This window comes from Mesocricetus auratus, unplaced genomic scaffold (genome assembly GCF_017639785.1).
Source record: "Mesocricetus auratus isolate SY011 unplaced genomic scaffold, BCM_Maur_2.0 Super-Scaffold_100018, whole genome shotgun sequence".
Classification (NCBI taxonomy): Eukaryota; Metazoa; Chordata; class Mammalia; order Rodentia; family Cricetidae; genus Mesocricetus; species Mesocricetus auratus.
Window position 1 is genome coordinate 45,401,712 of NW_024429199.1, and position 14,595 is coordinate 45,416,306.

General features: G+C 43.8%; 1 protein-coding gene across 6 annotated transcripts in view; it reads right to left on the reverse strand.

Moving 5' to 3' along the window:
• Window positions 1-14,595, reverse strand: part of Prkn (parkin RBR E3 ubiquitin protein ligase) — a 1,082,502-nt gene that overhangs the window by 671,122 nt on the left and 396,785 nt on the right. For 5 of the 6 annotated variants that reach the window (XM_040758173.1, XM_040758174.1, XM_040758178.1 and 2 more), the window contains one exon: window positions 7,736-7,857. In XM_040758173.1, the coding sequence (XP_040614107.1) occupies window positions 7,736-7,857 (122 nt within the window). The remainder of the gene's footprint in view (window positions 1-7,735; window positions 7,858-14,595) is intronic. The other variant, XM_040758175.1, reaches the window with a different exon arrangement.

The window sequence follows — 14,595 nt, forward strand, 5'->3', positions numbered from 1 at the left end:
TCATAAAAAAAATCACACAAAAGCACAGATAAGGAAACAACAAGGAAGGAAACTAGCAAACTGTTACAAACACATCATAGTAAGGTTTTCTAAATGCCAGACAGGTTTTCAAAAGGGTGCGGCTCTATGAAGTCAATGTATGAAGGCTCAGAAACAGATTCAATGTTCAATGTTATCTGCTTGTGCTGTGCAGACATAGAGCAAGCTGATGAGGCTAAAGTGAGGGACAGGGAGAGGCTTTCTCACCACACAGAGTGCACAGGTGGGATAGTGAACAGCATAAGGAGAATTAAAGCAGTGGAGGATGGAGGGCATCTCAGGTAGTCCTGGGGACGGCATGTGAGAAGGGGTAGAAAGAGACCTCTGAACTAACACACCATGGCTCCGGGGAATGGTCCTGGAAAGCAGAGTGCTGGGACTTAATCTTCAAGAATGGCAAAACTGCTCAAGGGTGGAATGCTAGCGGCCTCTGAACCAATGAGGTAGAAAGGAATGGGCCAAAGCATACCAACTCACAAATAAAACATATGCATGTACATAGATAAACATGTGTGTGGATGATGACTGGATAATGGTGATAAAGAGGTTGACACCCTTAGATGTGCCATGAGTCCTGTTTTAAGCATTCTTTATACTGACATACTCTCCCTATCAACCAAAGATGCATACTGTCATATCAGTGAATGACTGTCCCCAAGTTGACAAGGGCAGAGCACAGGGAACTGGCTGTGCTCCAGGGACACTCAGGCTCCACAGCTATTTTACAATCAGACACTTCACGACTCTTTTGGGTGCTTAGCTCATCCAGGCTCCCATCAAGGGCCAACACATCATGTAGTGCCTATCATGCCCTGCTTTGCTTGGCTGCATAGAGACAGAAGCTATGAGGTTTTGTTGTTTTTTTATATTGTTGTTGTTGGGGTTATTTTTGTTCTCTATTTGTCCTCCATAGAGCACATTTTCCAAATGACAAATTTCACATAAAATCGCATACTTATGATTCTCTTGATCAAAAGCAAAACAGAACATTAGACACAATGAGTCTTATCCCATAGCTTGCCAACTATTAGCCAGTGCTACAGTCTGGAACTCTCCATGCCCCAGGATCCTCCCCTCCCTTACTACCCCAGATCTAACTTTACATTTTATCACCTGCCTGATTTCCGTGTGTTATGTGTGTGACCCTTAGGTATATATGCATTTGTATGGCATAAAAAGAAACCAAACTATCCTCAGAATTCAAAGAGTCTGGGTTCAAACTCCCAGTTCCCAAGCTCTGGTTTTCATGGGTAAATTCCTGAATCCCTTTAAGACTCAATTTTCTCAACTCAGAAATGGGATTGCTCATAGCACTTGACCAAGAGTGTTGCTGTGAAATAAATGATGCAATGGTGAGAAGAGTTAAGCTGCTATTGCAGCTTGCATTAAGACCAGGAAGAGCTAAACAGCTATTGCAGCTTGCATTAAGACACATCAGGAAGCGCGGGCACGTCCACCACTGGGAGCCGTCAGGTTGAGTACAGAAGAAGAGGCTGTGTGTTGACTGAAGAAAAGCAAAGGAGAGGAGCACACAGAAGGAAAACTTCCATTGGACCCACACAGCCTGCTCTGGGGCAGGAGGCATGTTCATTAAGTCGACAGAGGAGAGTCTACTGCAACTGCTTCAGGTGAAATGATACAGCTTCTCAGTGGATTTCACTATTGAGTTAAAAAGATTGTATCTCAGGTAAATACTGTATCACAGGTTTGAGGAAATGGACCCATGGTTTCTCCTTTATTCCGTATGTTTTCAAGGTCTTAAACAAATCTCCTGCATTCTCATTGATCAGGGCTTTCCCTGACTCCCCATTGCCTGCATAGTGAACCCTGAGTGGTCCCTGTCACTGGGGTCTCTATCTGGTACCTGGTGTACTTACCCACAGCTAAGCTCCCTACAGTGCTAAGGTAAGGACTTTGTGCTTTTATGCCTGTGCCCTCACAGCTGTGAGGATCAGAGGTTCCAAATGCTACTGCCCAGTACCGCATCAACACAATAGTCTGCTGCCGTGTCCAGCACAGCTCTCGGGGCAGACCAGACTGGGGTAGTGAGAGAATGCAGAAAAGATGAACACAGGGAGACCCAGACGCACAGACAGGCTGAGGTGGGGTGGACCGAGGTCTCTGATGGAGGGGTGCAGGATCCTGGGAGCTCAGTGTGTTTATTATATGCACTGAACAGAGGGGTGGAGTCCCTGCACACAGCTAAACATGGAGGTAATTACAGCCAGATAAATGAGGAGGCAGGGTTATGTACACAGGTGATGAAGAAAACAGGTTTGGTTAATTTTGGTAGGAGCAGTCTCCATCGGGGAGCAGTCTTCAGATTGCAAATATCTGGAGACATTTTCTGTATATACTATCAGCACGTGTACATGGACCAGGGAGAGCCTTTACTGTCCCTCTGAGCCTCACACTCACGTAATGAGCAGGAAGGCTTTGCCATTTTCCAAAGGGTCTGAGGCATTAGAGTCCTTGGCGTGGCCAGCTCATGGCAACAGCACACACTCAACTCATGGCTTCCCACATTCAAGGGTTCCTCCATCTCCCGTAGTCTGCACTGAGCTATTGTGTGGAACCCGTTCAGCAGCTGCTCTTGTATCTTATATCAAAGGCTGGCGAGCCTTTTCTCCACATAAATACTCAGGCTCTTGAAGCTACCCTGCCTGTATCCATGCACACAGCTATAAACAACAGGCGCAGAGGAGGTGGCCTGGGTTTCACCAAACTCTACTCTGGACAGTGATCTACGTGTCAGAGAATGACGTGGGCCACACAGTGGTGTTCATGGTTTTATTCCCCCTCTCCCGATGATTTGAAAACATGAGAACCACCCAGACGGCTGCATGGTTTTATCCCCCCCTCCCCCGATGATTTGAAAACATGAGAACCACCCAGACTGCTGCATGGTTTTATCCCCCCCCCCGATGATTTGAAAACATGAGAACCACCCAGACTGCTGCATGGTTTTATCCCCCCCTCCCCCGATGATTTGAAAACATGAGAACCACCCAGACGGCTGCATGGGGCAAGCAGAAGGTAGTGGCAGCACTAATTTGGGTCCCACGACTCTCAGTACAGACCCCGAGGGTCCACTGTCCTTCCTACTCTTACTGTCATTAGCAGTAAGGTGTCACTTAATTGAACAACCTCGGTGCTCTGCTCCTAGATGAACCCTCTAGTGTATCCTGACATGTGTAGCCAAGCTGCCACCACACAAGTCCAATGTGACATGTTTCCAGTACTCAAAAACGCTCCTTCAGAGTCTCCACAAAACACCCCATCACATTGTTGTTGTGGAAGTCCTGTGTATATGTCAATAAATTACTGCTGGCCAATAGGAATCTAGATAGGTGGGGCTAGGAGTCCAGGAGGATTCTGGGAAGGAGAAAGACAAGGGAGTCAACATGTAACGCCATTGGGGGTAGGAAGCCTGGAACTATTCTCCGGTAAGAGACAATTTGGTGTCGGGAGCGGGATTGAAATCCGGATCCAGGCGCCCCGGAAAAGCGGCTTCTCTTGGCCCGACCAGGCACACGTGGACTCTCCTTTCGCTAAGTTCCTCACTACTTCGCTCGGCAAGGCACGATTCCTGCCGCCAGGAACCAGCACCTTCTACCTGCCGGTAAGGTTAGGCGGAATTCCAAGGTTTCTCTCGCGGCCACGTGCTGTTTTACTGGCGGCCAGCTGACTCCGGCCACGTGCTCTTTCGCTGGCAGCCTGTTGATTTTGGCCTGAATTACTCCATTGGTAACAAACGTAACTGCTTTATACAATGTCAACAGCTAACACTATGATGCAGGATGTTAAGAATTTTCTTGTTTTTTGTATGGATGGGATTTTAGAAAGGGTTGAGGACCTACCTGAAAGGTGCTTCCTACCCATGATGGTGATTATTAGCTTCATAATCAATATAATTTTGTTAATGAAATGGCTCAAAAATAGGAATAAACTTATACAGGTCATACAGTCATCGCAGGATAGTTTTGAAATCTTAATACAAAGGATTCAGGAAATGCAAAATTCATTGCAGGAGAGTAAGAAAGGGTTGGTAGAAAATATTCAGGATATTAAAAATGATAATGTAGGTCTGACGAACAGGTTTAAAGAGACGGAACACAAAATTGAATTATTTTCAGGAAAAATGTGTTCCATAGATAGAATTGAAAAATTGGAACATAATGTGGAAACATTTAACGACAAACACGGTTCCATGTTTGATGATTTCACTAGCAAATTACAAAGACTGGAACATAAAATTGAAATGCTAGCAGAAAAGAATTGTTCCATGTCTGAGAGCAATGGTAAACTAACTGATAGAATATCATTTGTTGAAGGCAGTTTACATGCTATTGAGGTACTTGCTAAGGAAGAGAATATTAGAAATTTGGAATCACATGTAAATGATGAATGTAAAAAAATGAAAGATTCCATGACATCCTTAGAAAATCATTTGTCCCAAGAACTTCAAGAGCTCAGAGAAACAATGAGGAATAGACTGCAGGATTTAGAAGACGCTCAATCTGATACTTCAGAATCAGAAATACAGGCAACAGGTCAGGACAGGAGTTTCCCAAAGCTTCTCAAATGCCGGAATGATTTCCCTAAGGTTGCTATGCGTTCCCCTATGGTTTTTCCAGTATCTGTATCAGAAAAACCAGCAACGAAAAAACAATCAAATGGTCCCATTGCTTATCACTGGGAGCCTATACAGATGAAGGATCTAAAAAATATTAAGGAGGCCATTGTCATGTATGGTCTTCATTCTCCCTTTGTCAGAGAGCTCCTAACCTCATGGGCTACTGTAAATAAAGTAACCCCAAAAGACTGGGCCCAATTAGCCTCTGCAGTGCTCGAAAATTCTTGCCAAATTCAATGGAGGGCTTTGTGGAGGCAAGAAGCAAAAGCAATAGAAATTCAGGAATTACAGAACGGTCATGAAGTACCCCAAGACAAGATTCTTGGGGAGGGTCCTTACGCTGACACGCAGGTTCAATCTGCATATGATGAGCACATGTTGTCTTTGTGCCGTACAGCTGCTTTAAATGCCTTGGATAAGGTTTGTGAAACAGGAGAGATAATGCAACCCTACACCAAGGTATTACAGGGCCCAAGGGAAAGGTTCACTGAATTTTTAGAGAGATTATCCAGAGCAGTAGAGGTACAGGTAGCGAACCCAGAATCCAGGCGTCTCCTTATAGAATCTTTGGCGTATGAGAACGCGAATCCTCAATGCAGGCAGGTAATTTGGCCATTAAAAATAAGATCAGCGCCATTGGAGGAATGGGTTCTGCATACAGCGAACCTGGAATGTAAAAGTCAGGATACAGGAGCTTGGGTAGGTGAAGCTATTTCTACAGGCTTGAGGAGGCACCAGGATGCCAAATACCCTACCTGTGATGATATAGAGGCATGGGTAGGGAAGGCAATCTCAAAGAATTTAAATAGGCGTAAAGATCCAACATGCTTTAACTGTGGTAGAATAGGACATCTTAGTAGGAACTGTAGACAACGCATTCCTAGAAATAATGCTTTTACCAGGAATGCATCAAACAGAAGGCCTAAGCCTCCTGGTCTATGCAGGAGGTGTGGGAAGGGGCGCCATTGGACTGATGAATGCTATTCCAAAATAGACAGACAAGGTAGATCTTTAAAGCCAACCGAGCCCCGAAAAGAGATTATCCGGTCATTCCCAGTGACAGTGGAGGACAGCCTCTCCCAGGACAATTAGAAGATCCACTGCCCATTGTAAATAATACGGCACTGGATAATACATTAGCTCCAGAGGATGAATCAATTATATCAGGAGGAGGAAGATAACAGCCCATCGACAAATTCATAGTCCACCATGGGTAAAGTGACCTCCTAAAAGGAAAGAGAAGTGTTTTGTTTTTGTATTCACAGGTAAACTCAGCAAAGAATACTGGACATATGGATTCCTGTAGAAGAATGAATAGCTACCCTGAGGACCATCAAACAAACAGTATCTCACTGTGTGGTATCAAAGTCTAAATCTCTCTATATTGTTTTTTCATAGTATCCTTTTATCTTTATTTCTTCACATACCTCAGTTCCCATTCATTTAACTGAAGCTGGCTTTGGAGTTGGATTGGCTCTCCTACTCTAAACCCAAGCATATTATTTAAATACAATTCAGAATTTCTGTATTATATCAAAGAGCCATTGATATAAGACAGAAGAAATAAAAAATGAGGGACTGTTATCTATGGATTTCTTTTTCTGAACAGTCTAATTTCCTCCAGGTTTTCCATCTTCCCTATTGTCACCTCTTCTGTATGCTTACATATGAAAGTTAAAATATTTCTTTGTTAACAGTAATGTTTGAGTTTTCCAGAGAACAAGGGATTTCCTGACAGCAATCTTCAACTGCTTCCGAAAGAGAATGAGGATCCACTTCCTTGACTTCACCTGATTCGACTGGAGGCATCTGAATTGCCCCACATCATTGACTCCACCTGACAAGCACTATCCTGAAACTGGCTTGAAACTACATCACTCTACACAACTCCGGACCAAGAAACTGAAATAGCACATCTTCTACAATCTGACCAGAGCTTCAAGATAAGAGCTTCAATCAACACTAGAACCCCAGTCAGGAACTTCAATCAAGCATCTCCTGCCATACTGAGACTGTCTGATCTACTCAGATTTTGTTATACTAACATTTTCTTTTCACAGGTCCCCATGAGATTATCATCGTCCCATCTCAGCAGGAAGTAGTTTTGAGAATTCCACGCCCCCTCTCCCTACTATTGATATTATAAGTTTACACCTGTTAGTGTTAGTTTTCAATTATTTTAGAGTTGGGATTGGAAGGAGGTGTTCATATTTGGGTGTTTCTTTAAGATAAGTTTAGGTTTAGATAGAATAGATGTTTGATACATTTTGTTCATGGACACAAGTTAGTTGTCCTTTTTTAGACTAAAAGGGGAATTGTAGGAGGAAGTCTATGCCGCCATGAAACATGTGACTTACTAGAGGCGCATACAGATGAGGTAATAAAAGGGCGGTTTACCACACCGCTAACCACACCCACTTTAGGCAGGACTAAAGACGTATACGGCTGGACATAAAGACGTATACGTATGTAGGCAGAACTACGTCACTAGCCAAGCCCACTTTTGGGCATGGCTAGGGGCGTTACTGGGGAAGGCATAAAAGACAGCGCACAGGAAGTCTCGCTCTCTTTTCCTGGAGTTCGGCTTCCGGTCCAGTCGCTAGCTGAGATCTGCTGGGCTTCTCGGGGTTTGGTATCTTGTGAGTAATTTTCTATATAAAATACTTAGCCTTATTTTCAGTAATTGTGTGTCGCGTATCGTTACAGCGTCCGTAAAGCCAACATTACTTCTATAAATAGGCTCTACCCAGGCTTTCCTCAGGTCTGAGTTTTGTGTGTGTGTGTGTGTGTGTGTGTGTGTGTGCGTGTGTGTTGTGTGTTATACGTGGCAGAGAGATGGGGCTGTGCACCCGCTGAAATTACACAGCAGAAAGAAACCCAGAGGGAAGGCTACATTTGACATGAACTTTGAATGCCACCAGCAATTGCAGCATTCCAGAAGAACATCTTACTTTGGGTGTGGGGATCCTCGATCAGAAACAGGGAAAGGTGGCTCCACAGACACCTGTTTATCAATCCAGGTAAGAGTGTCACATGAGGACACTGCCCTTACTTCCTTACCTGGGCCAAGGTGAGGGTTGCTTGTCTGCAGGTGCCGCACTGAACTCGGAGCTTTCCAGGCTGGACTCTGTGGCAGGGGCCTTTGCAGTACACATAAAAGCTGTTATAGGTAGGTTTGACTGCTGGGAGAGAGAGAGAGAGAGAGAGAGAGAGAGAGAGAGAGAGAGAGAGAGAGAGAGAGAGAGAGAGAGAGAGAGAGAGAGAGAGAGAGAGAGAGAGAGAGTACCCAATCAGTGCTAGGTCAAACTGAGCCAAGACACCCTCCATAAAAGCCTGTTAGAGGCAAGCCACGCAACTAGCTCCTCAGGGACGTGTGAAATTAGGATGAACATTTCAAGGAGGAGATGGCCATTTAGAAAACTTGGTTTTATGTTGAAAAGTGTGGAAGGCCTCTCTTGCCAACAGCCCTGTGACCTACGCATCAGAGTTCACAGCCCGCTGCTGCCAAGAGCTGGGCCAGAGCGCTTGCTGCACCAGGAAATTAAATGCCGTCTTTGCTGCCAAAGTCTGGGATGAGGACAGGAAATTCTCAGTCTGGGAAATGCAGAGGCTGCTGCCCTGAATTCTTTTTCATGCTTCTGAACACAGTAGCGAAGACTCAAGATCTGTTTCTCTTAGAATCATATCTGCACAGCCAATCCAGCCTCTCCCTCATAATGTGAGTGACTGGACCACAGCTGTTGGGTTTCTAGGGAACACTTGCCAAAAGCCAGTAACACAAAAATAAGAGCGCAGAATGCAGCCTGTGCAGAAGTGCAGCCATTACAGCTGTGCATCTGTGCAGAAGTGCAGCCCCTGCAGCTATGCAGCGGTGTGTAAGTGCAGCAGCCTGTGCAGATGTGCAGTGAATGCAGATGCACAAATATGCAGATGTGCAGACTGTGCAGCTGTGCAGTCCATGCAGACGCACAAATATGCAGATGTGCAGCCTGTACAGCTCTGCAGTCCATGCAGATGCACAAATATGCAGATGTGCAGCCTGGGCAGATGTCCAGCTGTTCAGATATGCAGCTGTACAAGCTTTGCATTTTGCTAACAGTCTCTCTAGCTGGACAACTGCCATTCAAACAGAGTATTCCCAAGCGTAAAAGGTGCACATAAAAGAATCCAATCAAATCATTTCTCTCAAGTGTTAATATACTCAAAGTGTCACTCCTTAAAATAAGGGAGCCTCATGGATAGCTTAGGCTTCTGTGTCTCTAGAGACTCGAATGGAAGCTCTTAGGGTACAATGATTGCTTTCTAAGTTCCTACGTTTCCAAACTTGATACGTTTTGATCATTGTGCTGGGGTGGGATACCAAACTGCCATGATGTAAACATGTGCTTATATTTTTAATCATTGTCAGAAGCATCTAGTAAGAATAAGTATTTCTTATGATCCTGAATGCAAAGTTCAGTTACTCAAATGCATATAGTTGACTAAGAAGAGTTCAGGGATAAAGCTGCAGAAGACCATACCACGTTTGTTTCCTTGGCTTTACTAACTCTGTGCTGACAGAACTATAAAATAGAAAATGAAATAAGGAGCATTCTGTGCATTTTCAATATATTTTATAACGGCTGCTCCTCAGCACTGAATAGCTGTCAGTGTGAAAGGGAAGGCAGACTATCACAACATGTTTGTATTGATGCTGATTATCTATTTTGACACCTCTCTGTAGCTTTAGCGCAAAATATCCAAGTTATGAATATTGCATTGTTATCAGCAAATATAATTATCACATGAAATATATGGAGATCATAATTGAAACACGGAGCCACGAGTCAACGTTACAATAGTTATTAACGTAGTAGATGACTGACTATCGAAAGATCACAGGAACTGTGACAGTGCTAACCTGTGTTAACCCTGTGAAGGATTTCAAATATCCTCACTGTTACAACTTATCAGCAATGGGAGAAAAAATCGAGTCCCACAATTTTCATAACCCTCTGTGAAGCTTTAACAATAAAAATAGAGAATGGATCAAAGAAAAGCCAGAGCTTGCAAAAGGGGAGTCGGCTTTAGTCGGTGCACTGTGGGCAGAGGAGATTACCGGGTGCTCATCATTAAAAGGAGGTTGGCCCAAGTGCTGGGCCTGCAGACTCCGCTCTTCCTGTACAGCAACAGCAGTGTCTGCGGTATTGTTTCAGCTAATGATGCATCAGGGGAAGACAGGAGCCTTTCCACCTCTGCGTGCTTCAACCTTCACCAAGTCCTTGAGAAGCCACTCACAAAATGCTGCATGCCATGGTTGTGCCCTGGAAGTCCACGGGATGACACGCAATCCATTACACCGTGCTACCCGGAGCCAGCCGGTTAATAGCCAGTCTAAGGGAGATCAAGGTCAGGGCAGTCCTGGCTGGAGCACATTTCAAGCTGTTGGCTCCATTCAGGCAGGCAGCTGAGGCTTCAGGTGAATCATGGGAGCCCCTTTCAGAGTGCCTTCCCTACCTTGTTGGCAGTGGGACACAATTTACAGTGGACAGGCTTCTTCGTGTCCTGCTGTGGCCTGGAGTACACTGAGCAGGAATGGGAGCAAATGCCCCACAACCTTGTGGACAGTGTTCCCACTGGCTTGGCTGAAGAACCCGTGGAGAGAATAGCAGGCTGACTCTGGGAAAGCCCTCATAAGCTTCACCGGGCACTCGGCACCTCTAGTCACTAAGGAGCATCCCCCATTTCCATTTCTTTTCAGACCTTAAAGAGCTCTGCTCCTCTAATCCCAAAGTCTTTCCTTCATTACCCAAAGTAACTGAATTAGCTCATTTTATAACACATCCCTCTTTTCATATAACACGCTTAGATCTACAGAAACCATTAAATTGTACACCTTTATTACAGTTTACCAATTGTGGTCATTTTGGCGACCACCCTTCATGCATCTGTATCCCCGATAGATGTACAGTCTTCACACACATACTTCTGACTGTAACTTTTATGATAACCATGTCCATTTTAAATCCTCTAGCATCTGGGTGGTAAGGGCTTTTAAAACACAGAAACCACAGAAGGTTTAAATAGTTTGTCTGTTTCGGTATGTCTAACCATAGACTGATAAGTAATGTTCACCACACATTACAGAGCATTACAGAAACTTTGAAAGCTGTTAAGACAGGATGCTGGGGTGTTGTTGTTGTTGTATAAGCCCCTGGGCATGACACCTCAGAATTCTGAGGCTCCATGGTGAGGCCAGATGAAACCCTGCACGTTCTGAACTTCACCTGACTGCTGATGCCTTCTTTTTATGATGCATCTCGGGAAACTTTTTATCAAAAAATTTATGGAAAAATAACTAAAGGTTAACCTACAGTAACCTAAACTATCTACATCAAGAATTCTAAAATGTTCTTGGAAATTATATGGTGATGGTCATGTTCTGGCTTCCTGTTTTGAGAATTCTGTTCCTTGAGAGTCATAAATAATATCTATCCTTTCTTTATAAAGTCTGCAGGAAATACTGAAGTCTAACTCCACCAAAGTTAATGCTGGGGGCCGGGCGGCGGTGGCGCACGCCTTTAATCCCAGCACTCGGGAGGCAGAGGCAGGCGGATCTCTGTGAGTTCGAGGCCAGGCTGGACCAACAGCCTCCAAAACAATACAGAGAAACCCTGTCTTGTAAAAACCAAAAAAAAAAAAAAAAAAAAGTTAATGCTGGGGCAGCAACAAGCTTCTTGGCTTACTTATATAGCATGAGTACCCCAAAGTAGCTGAGTGAGAGTCTTCTCCCAGTATAGAGATGGCTTCCCTATGAACACATGGATGGAACTCCCTTCCCAATTGACATCCTCCAACTTATATATGCAGATACAGATAGACAGACCCACCAGGCCATGTGCAGTTACGGCAGAAGGTCATGCAAGGGCTGGAAGGAGCGGTTTGAAACTCTGATGAGGGTCCATTGACTCACAGCTCTCTCTCTTGGGAGTAAACAAAGTAGTAATGGCAGATATCTACAAGTAGCTACAACCAATGTGATGAAAATAGAAACTGTTTTGATCACAGACTACATTCTTTGACACCTTCAAGTTGAGCCATCTATAAGTTGACATAAATATTTCATCATATACTGGGAAGGTTAACTCATTATATAATGGTTTTACAAGTATAACATACCTCTTTCATTCAGTTTTTCATTTTATCTTTACAGAAAAGTTAAAACCACAGTGAACCAACATCCTTGGAAAGGATAAATCCTTTTAACTACTGACTTCTACCACTCCTTTGTGTTAAAAATCCTATCATTTTTCTATTGTTTTCCTTGTCTAGTTTTGCCTCAGCAACATAACCATTGACCAAGTTTTCTCTTTATATTCATATTTTCTCTTGGTCTGAAAAAGAATGCTAAAGGTCCTAATAATGTTTACAACTTAAAAAGCCCATATTTAAAAAATTACATACTGAACTTGAAAGACAGCAAGGAAGCTGGGCAGTGGTGGCGCACACCTTTAATACCAGCATTCGGGAGGCAGAGGCAGGCAGATATCTGTGAGTTCGAGACCAGCATGATCTACAAGAGCTAGTTCCAGGACAGCCTCCAAAGCCATAGAGAAACCTTATCTCAATAAATAAATAAATAAATAAATAAATAAATAAATAAATAAATAAATAAATAGAGCAAGGAAGATACACAGGAATATTTAGAGAAAGGAAAGGGAAGGGAGAAGTGATATCATTAAAATCTCGCAAGTAAAAGAAAAACCTTATTGTTTGGTTTGCTATTTATAAATCAGCACAATCCTTACAGTTGTCATTTGCAATGACATTTTAAATTTGGCGTTTAAAACCTAAAGAACCATTTTAGTAAAGCAGGTATTCACCCCGCATGAACACATTAAAATATCATATAAAACATTGAAAGGAACTCTGCCTCCATGGAGGCCTTCCTACATCTGCCTCTCCTGACACGTGTGCAAATGGCGCATGGCCAGCAGCCACCTGTGGTTGTAGAGGAAGGGAAACTAGGCTAGGGAATACTCTTTCTGCTTCTGTTAACTTTAAAAGAAACTTCATTTCAAAAGCCTCGTGTGGGTATCACACAGAGGATAATAAAACACAGGCGCGTCTAGCCTCATCTCATTTCCTCTCCAGGGCACAGGGGACAACACCAAGGAAGGAGACGGCCATCTCACCAAGAAGTCCAGCCACCCGTTGCTGACTGCCGATGGGAAAACACAGCTGGGAAGAGGGAAAGAGAAAGGAGAGCTCAGAAACGGAGGCACTGGAGGAAAGACAGAGCCGGGTGGATCCTGGCTGCTTAGAGCTGGAGGCCTAGCAAGGTGTTTCTTCATGTCGTCCTGGCTTCCATTCCACACGGACTCAGTCTTGACACGGGCTTCCACATCAATCTTGTGCTTTCACTGATGGTCTCTACCTTTGCAGTCTGACACTTGTCCTCAATGTCCTACTGGAACGAAAATTCTTGCAAGAATCCTGTCCATTGTTTTCCATAAACACATGATGATTGCATAATATAATCTATAAGAGCACAAAGATACTCAGCTCTGCGTTGTCTTAGACAACCGCAGTCTTGTCCCATGCCACAGAGCCAGCGTAGGTGTCCCGGCATGGAGCATGCTGTGCACAGCCTTTGTCTAGCTACTGCTACATCACCAGGCCTGCCACTTGGTAGTCCTTCTCTGTTGGATACTTCTGACTGTGGCCTTGTGGTTGTTTCTTAAATATGAAAGATTTCAATATCCTCTATCAGCTATACTCTGCAAGCTTCCTTAGTTTACCACTTGTTCTAATCATACTGGGAGTAGAGTCAGTCCTAGACAACTCCTGCAAGTCTCTTTCAGAATGAACCCATGAATAGACATTCTTAAGCTGTGACAGTGCCAGGGATATGGGTACAAGGTAGGTTATCTTCCCCCTCATCGTCTGCCAAAATTCCTGCTGTTGCATGGATGGTTTGTAGTCCTTTAGCAAGAGCTTGGCCACGGTTCCTGAGAATATGTCTCATGAGCCAGGTACTGAAACCATGCAACATGATTAAGATCAATACTGTCACTGAATCTCCTTATATAACATAGGGAGAGAATGTATTTTTTTAACCTATAGCAACCGTAAGCTATTTGACAGTTCCAGCCCTAACAATGTACATAGAATTTGCCAGATGTGGTTCCAAATTAAATCCATGCAGTAGACACTTCCGGAATGACCACTCTGCATTGTTCCTCACCTGGAGTCACCAAAGGATGCAGAATCCATCTACTTGTACCACATGTAAATCACAAATGAGGAATTGCTCAGCTAGGCAGGGCAGACACAGACGCATCGCCACTCTACTAGGATCCCCCTAGAGAACCACAGACAACACTCTCTGAAGGCTATTAGTAAAAAGATAAAGGATGCTATCCTTACAGCTCTCTTTCCTCATGATCCTATGAGGTGATTGTCTCCCTGTCATGTGCTGAATCCGTCTTTCCAGTCCTCTGAATACTCATGGCACTTCCTGAAGCTAACACTGGCCCTAGGCTCACACTATTTAACAGTTGTCACATACTTGTCCCATTCTTCCTAGGGATATAACCACCCTGGTTTTTATTCCAGTTTACTTCTTTTTTATGTTGCTCCAAAAGCTAAGAGAATAACCTTGAACTTAGTTAAAAATACACATCTGTTGGGTTAGCACATTCTCCTATATCTTCAAGTGCTATAAAAGTTTTAGGTCTGGCAGTGTGAAGGCAAGCAGTCACACGCTGCTATGACTACTAAGTACTTAGAATGTCTCTCTGCCAGGCAAATTCCATAGACTAATTCCATACATTCTGCAAAACGTTAGAATGCAACTCTTGAAATTGATATTTGACACTAATGGTGCCACAGGACTAAGTTACATAGAAAAAAAGAAAATGATAATCACTAAAATTTTA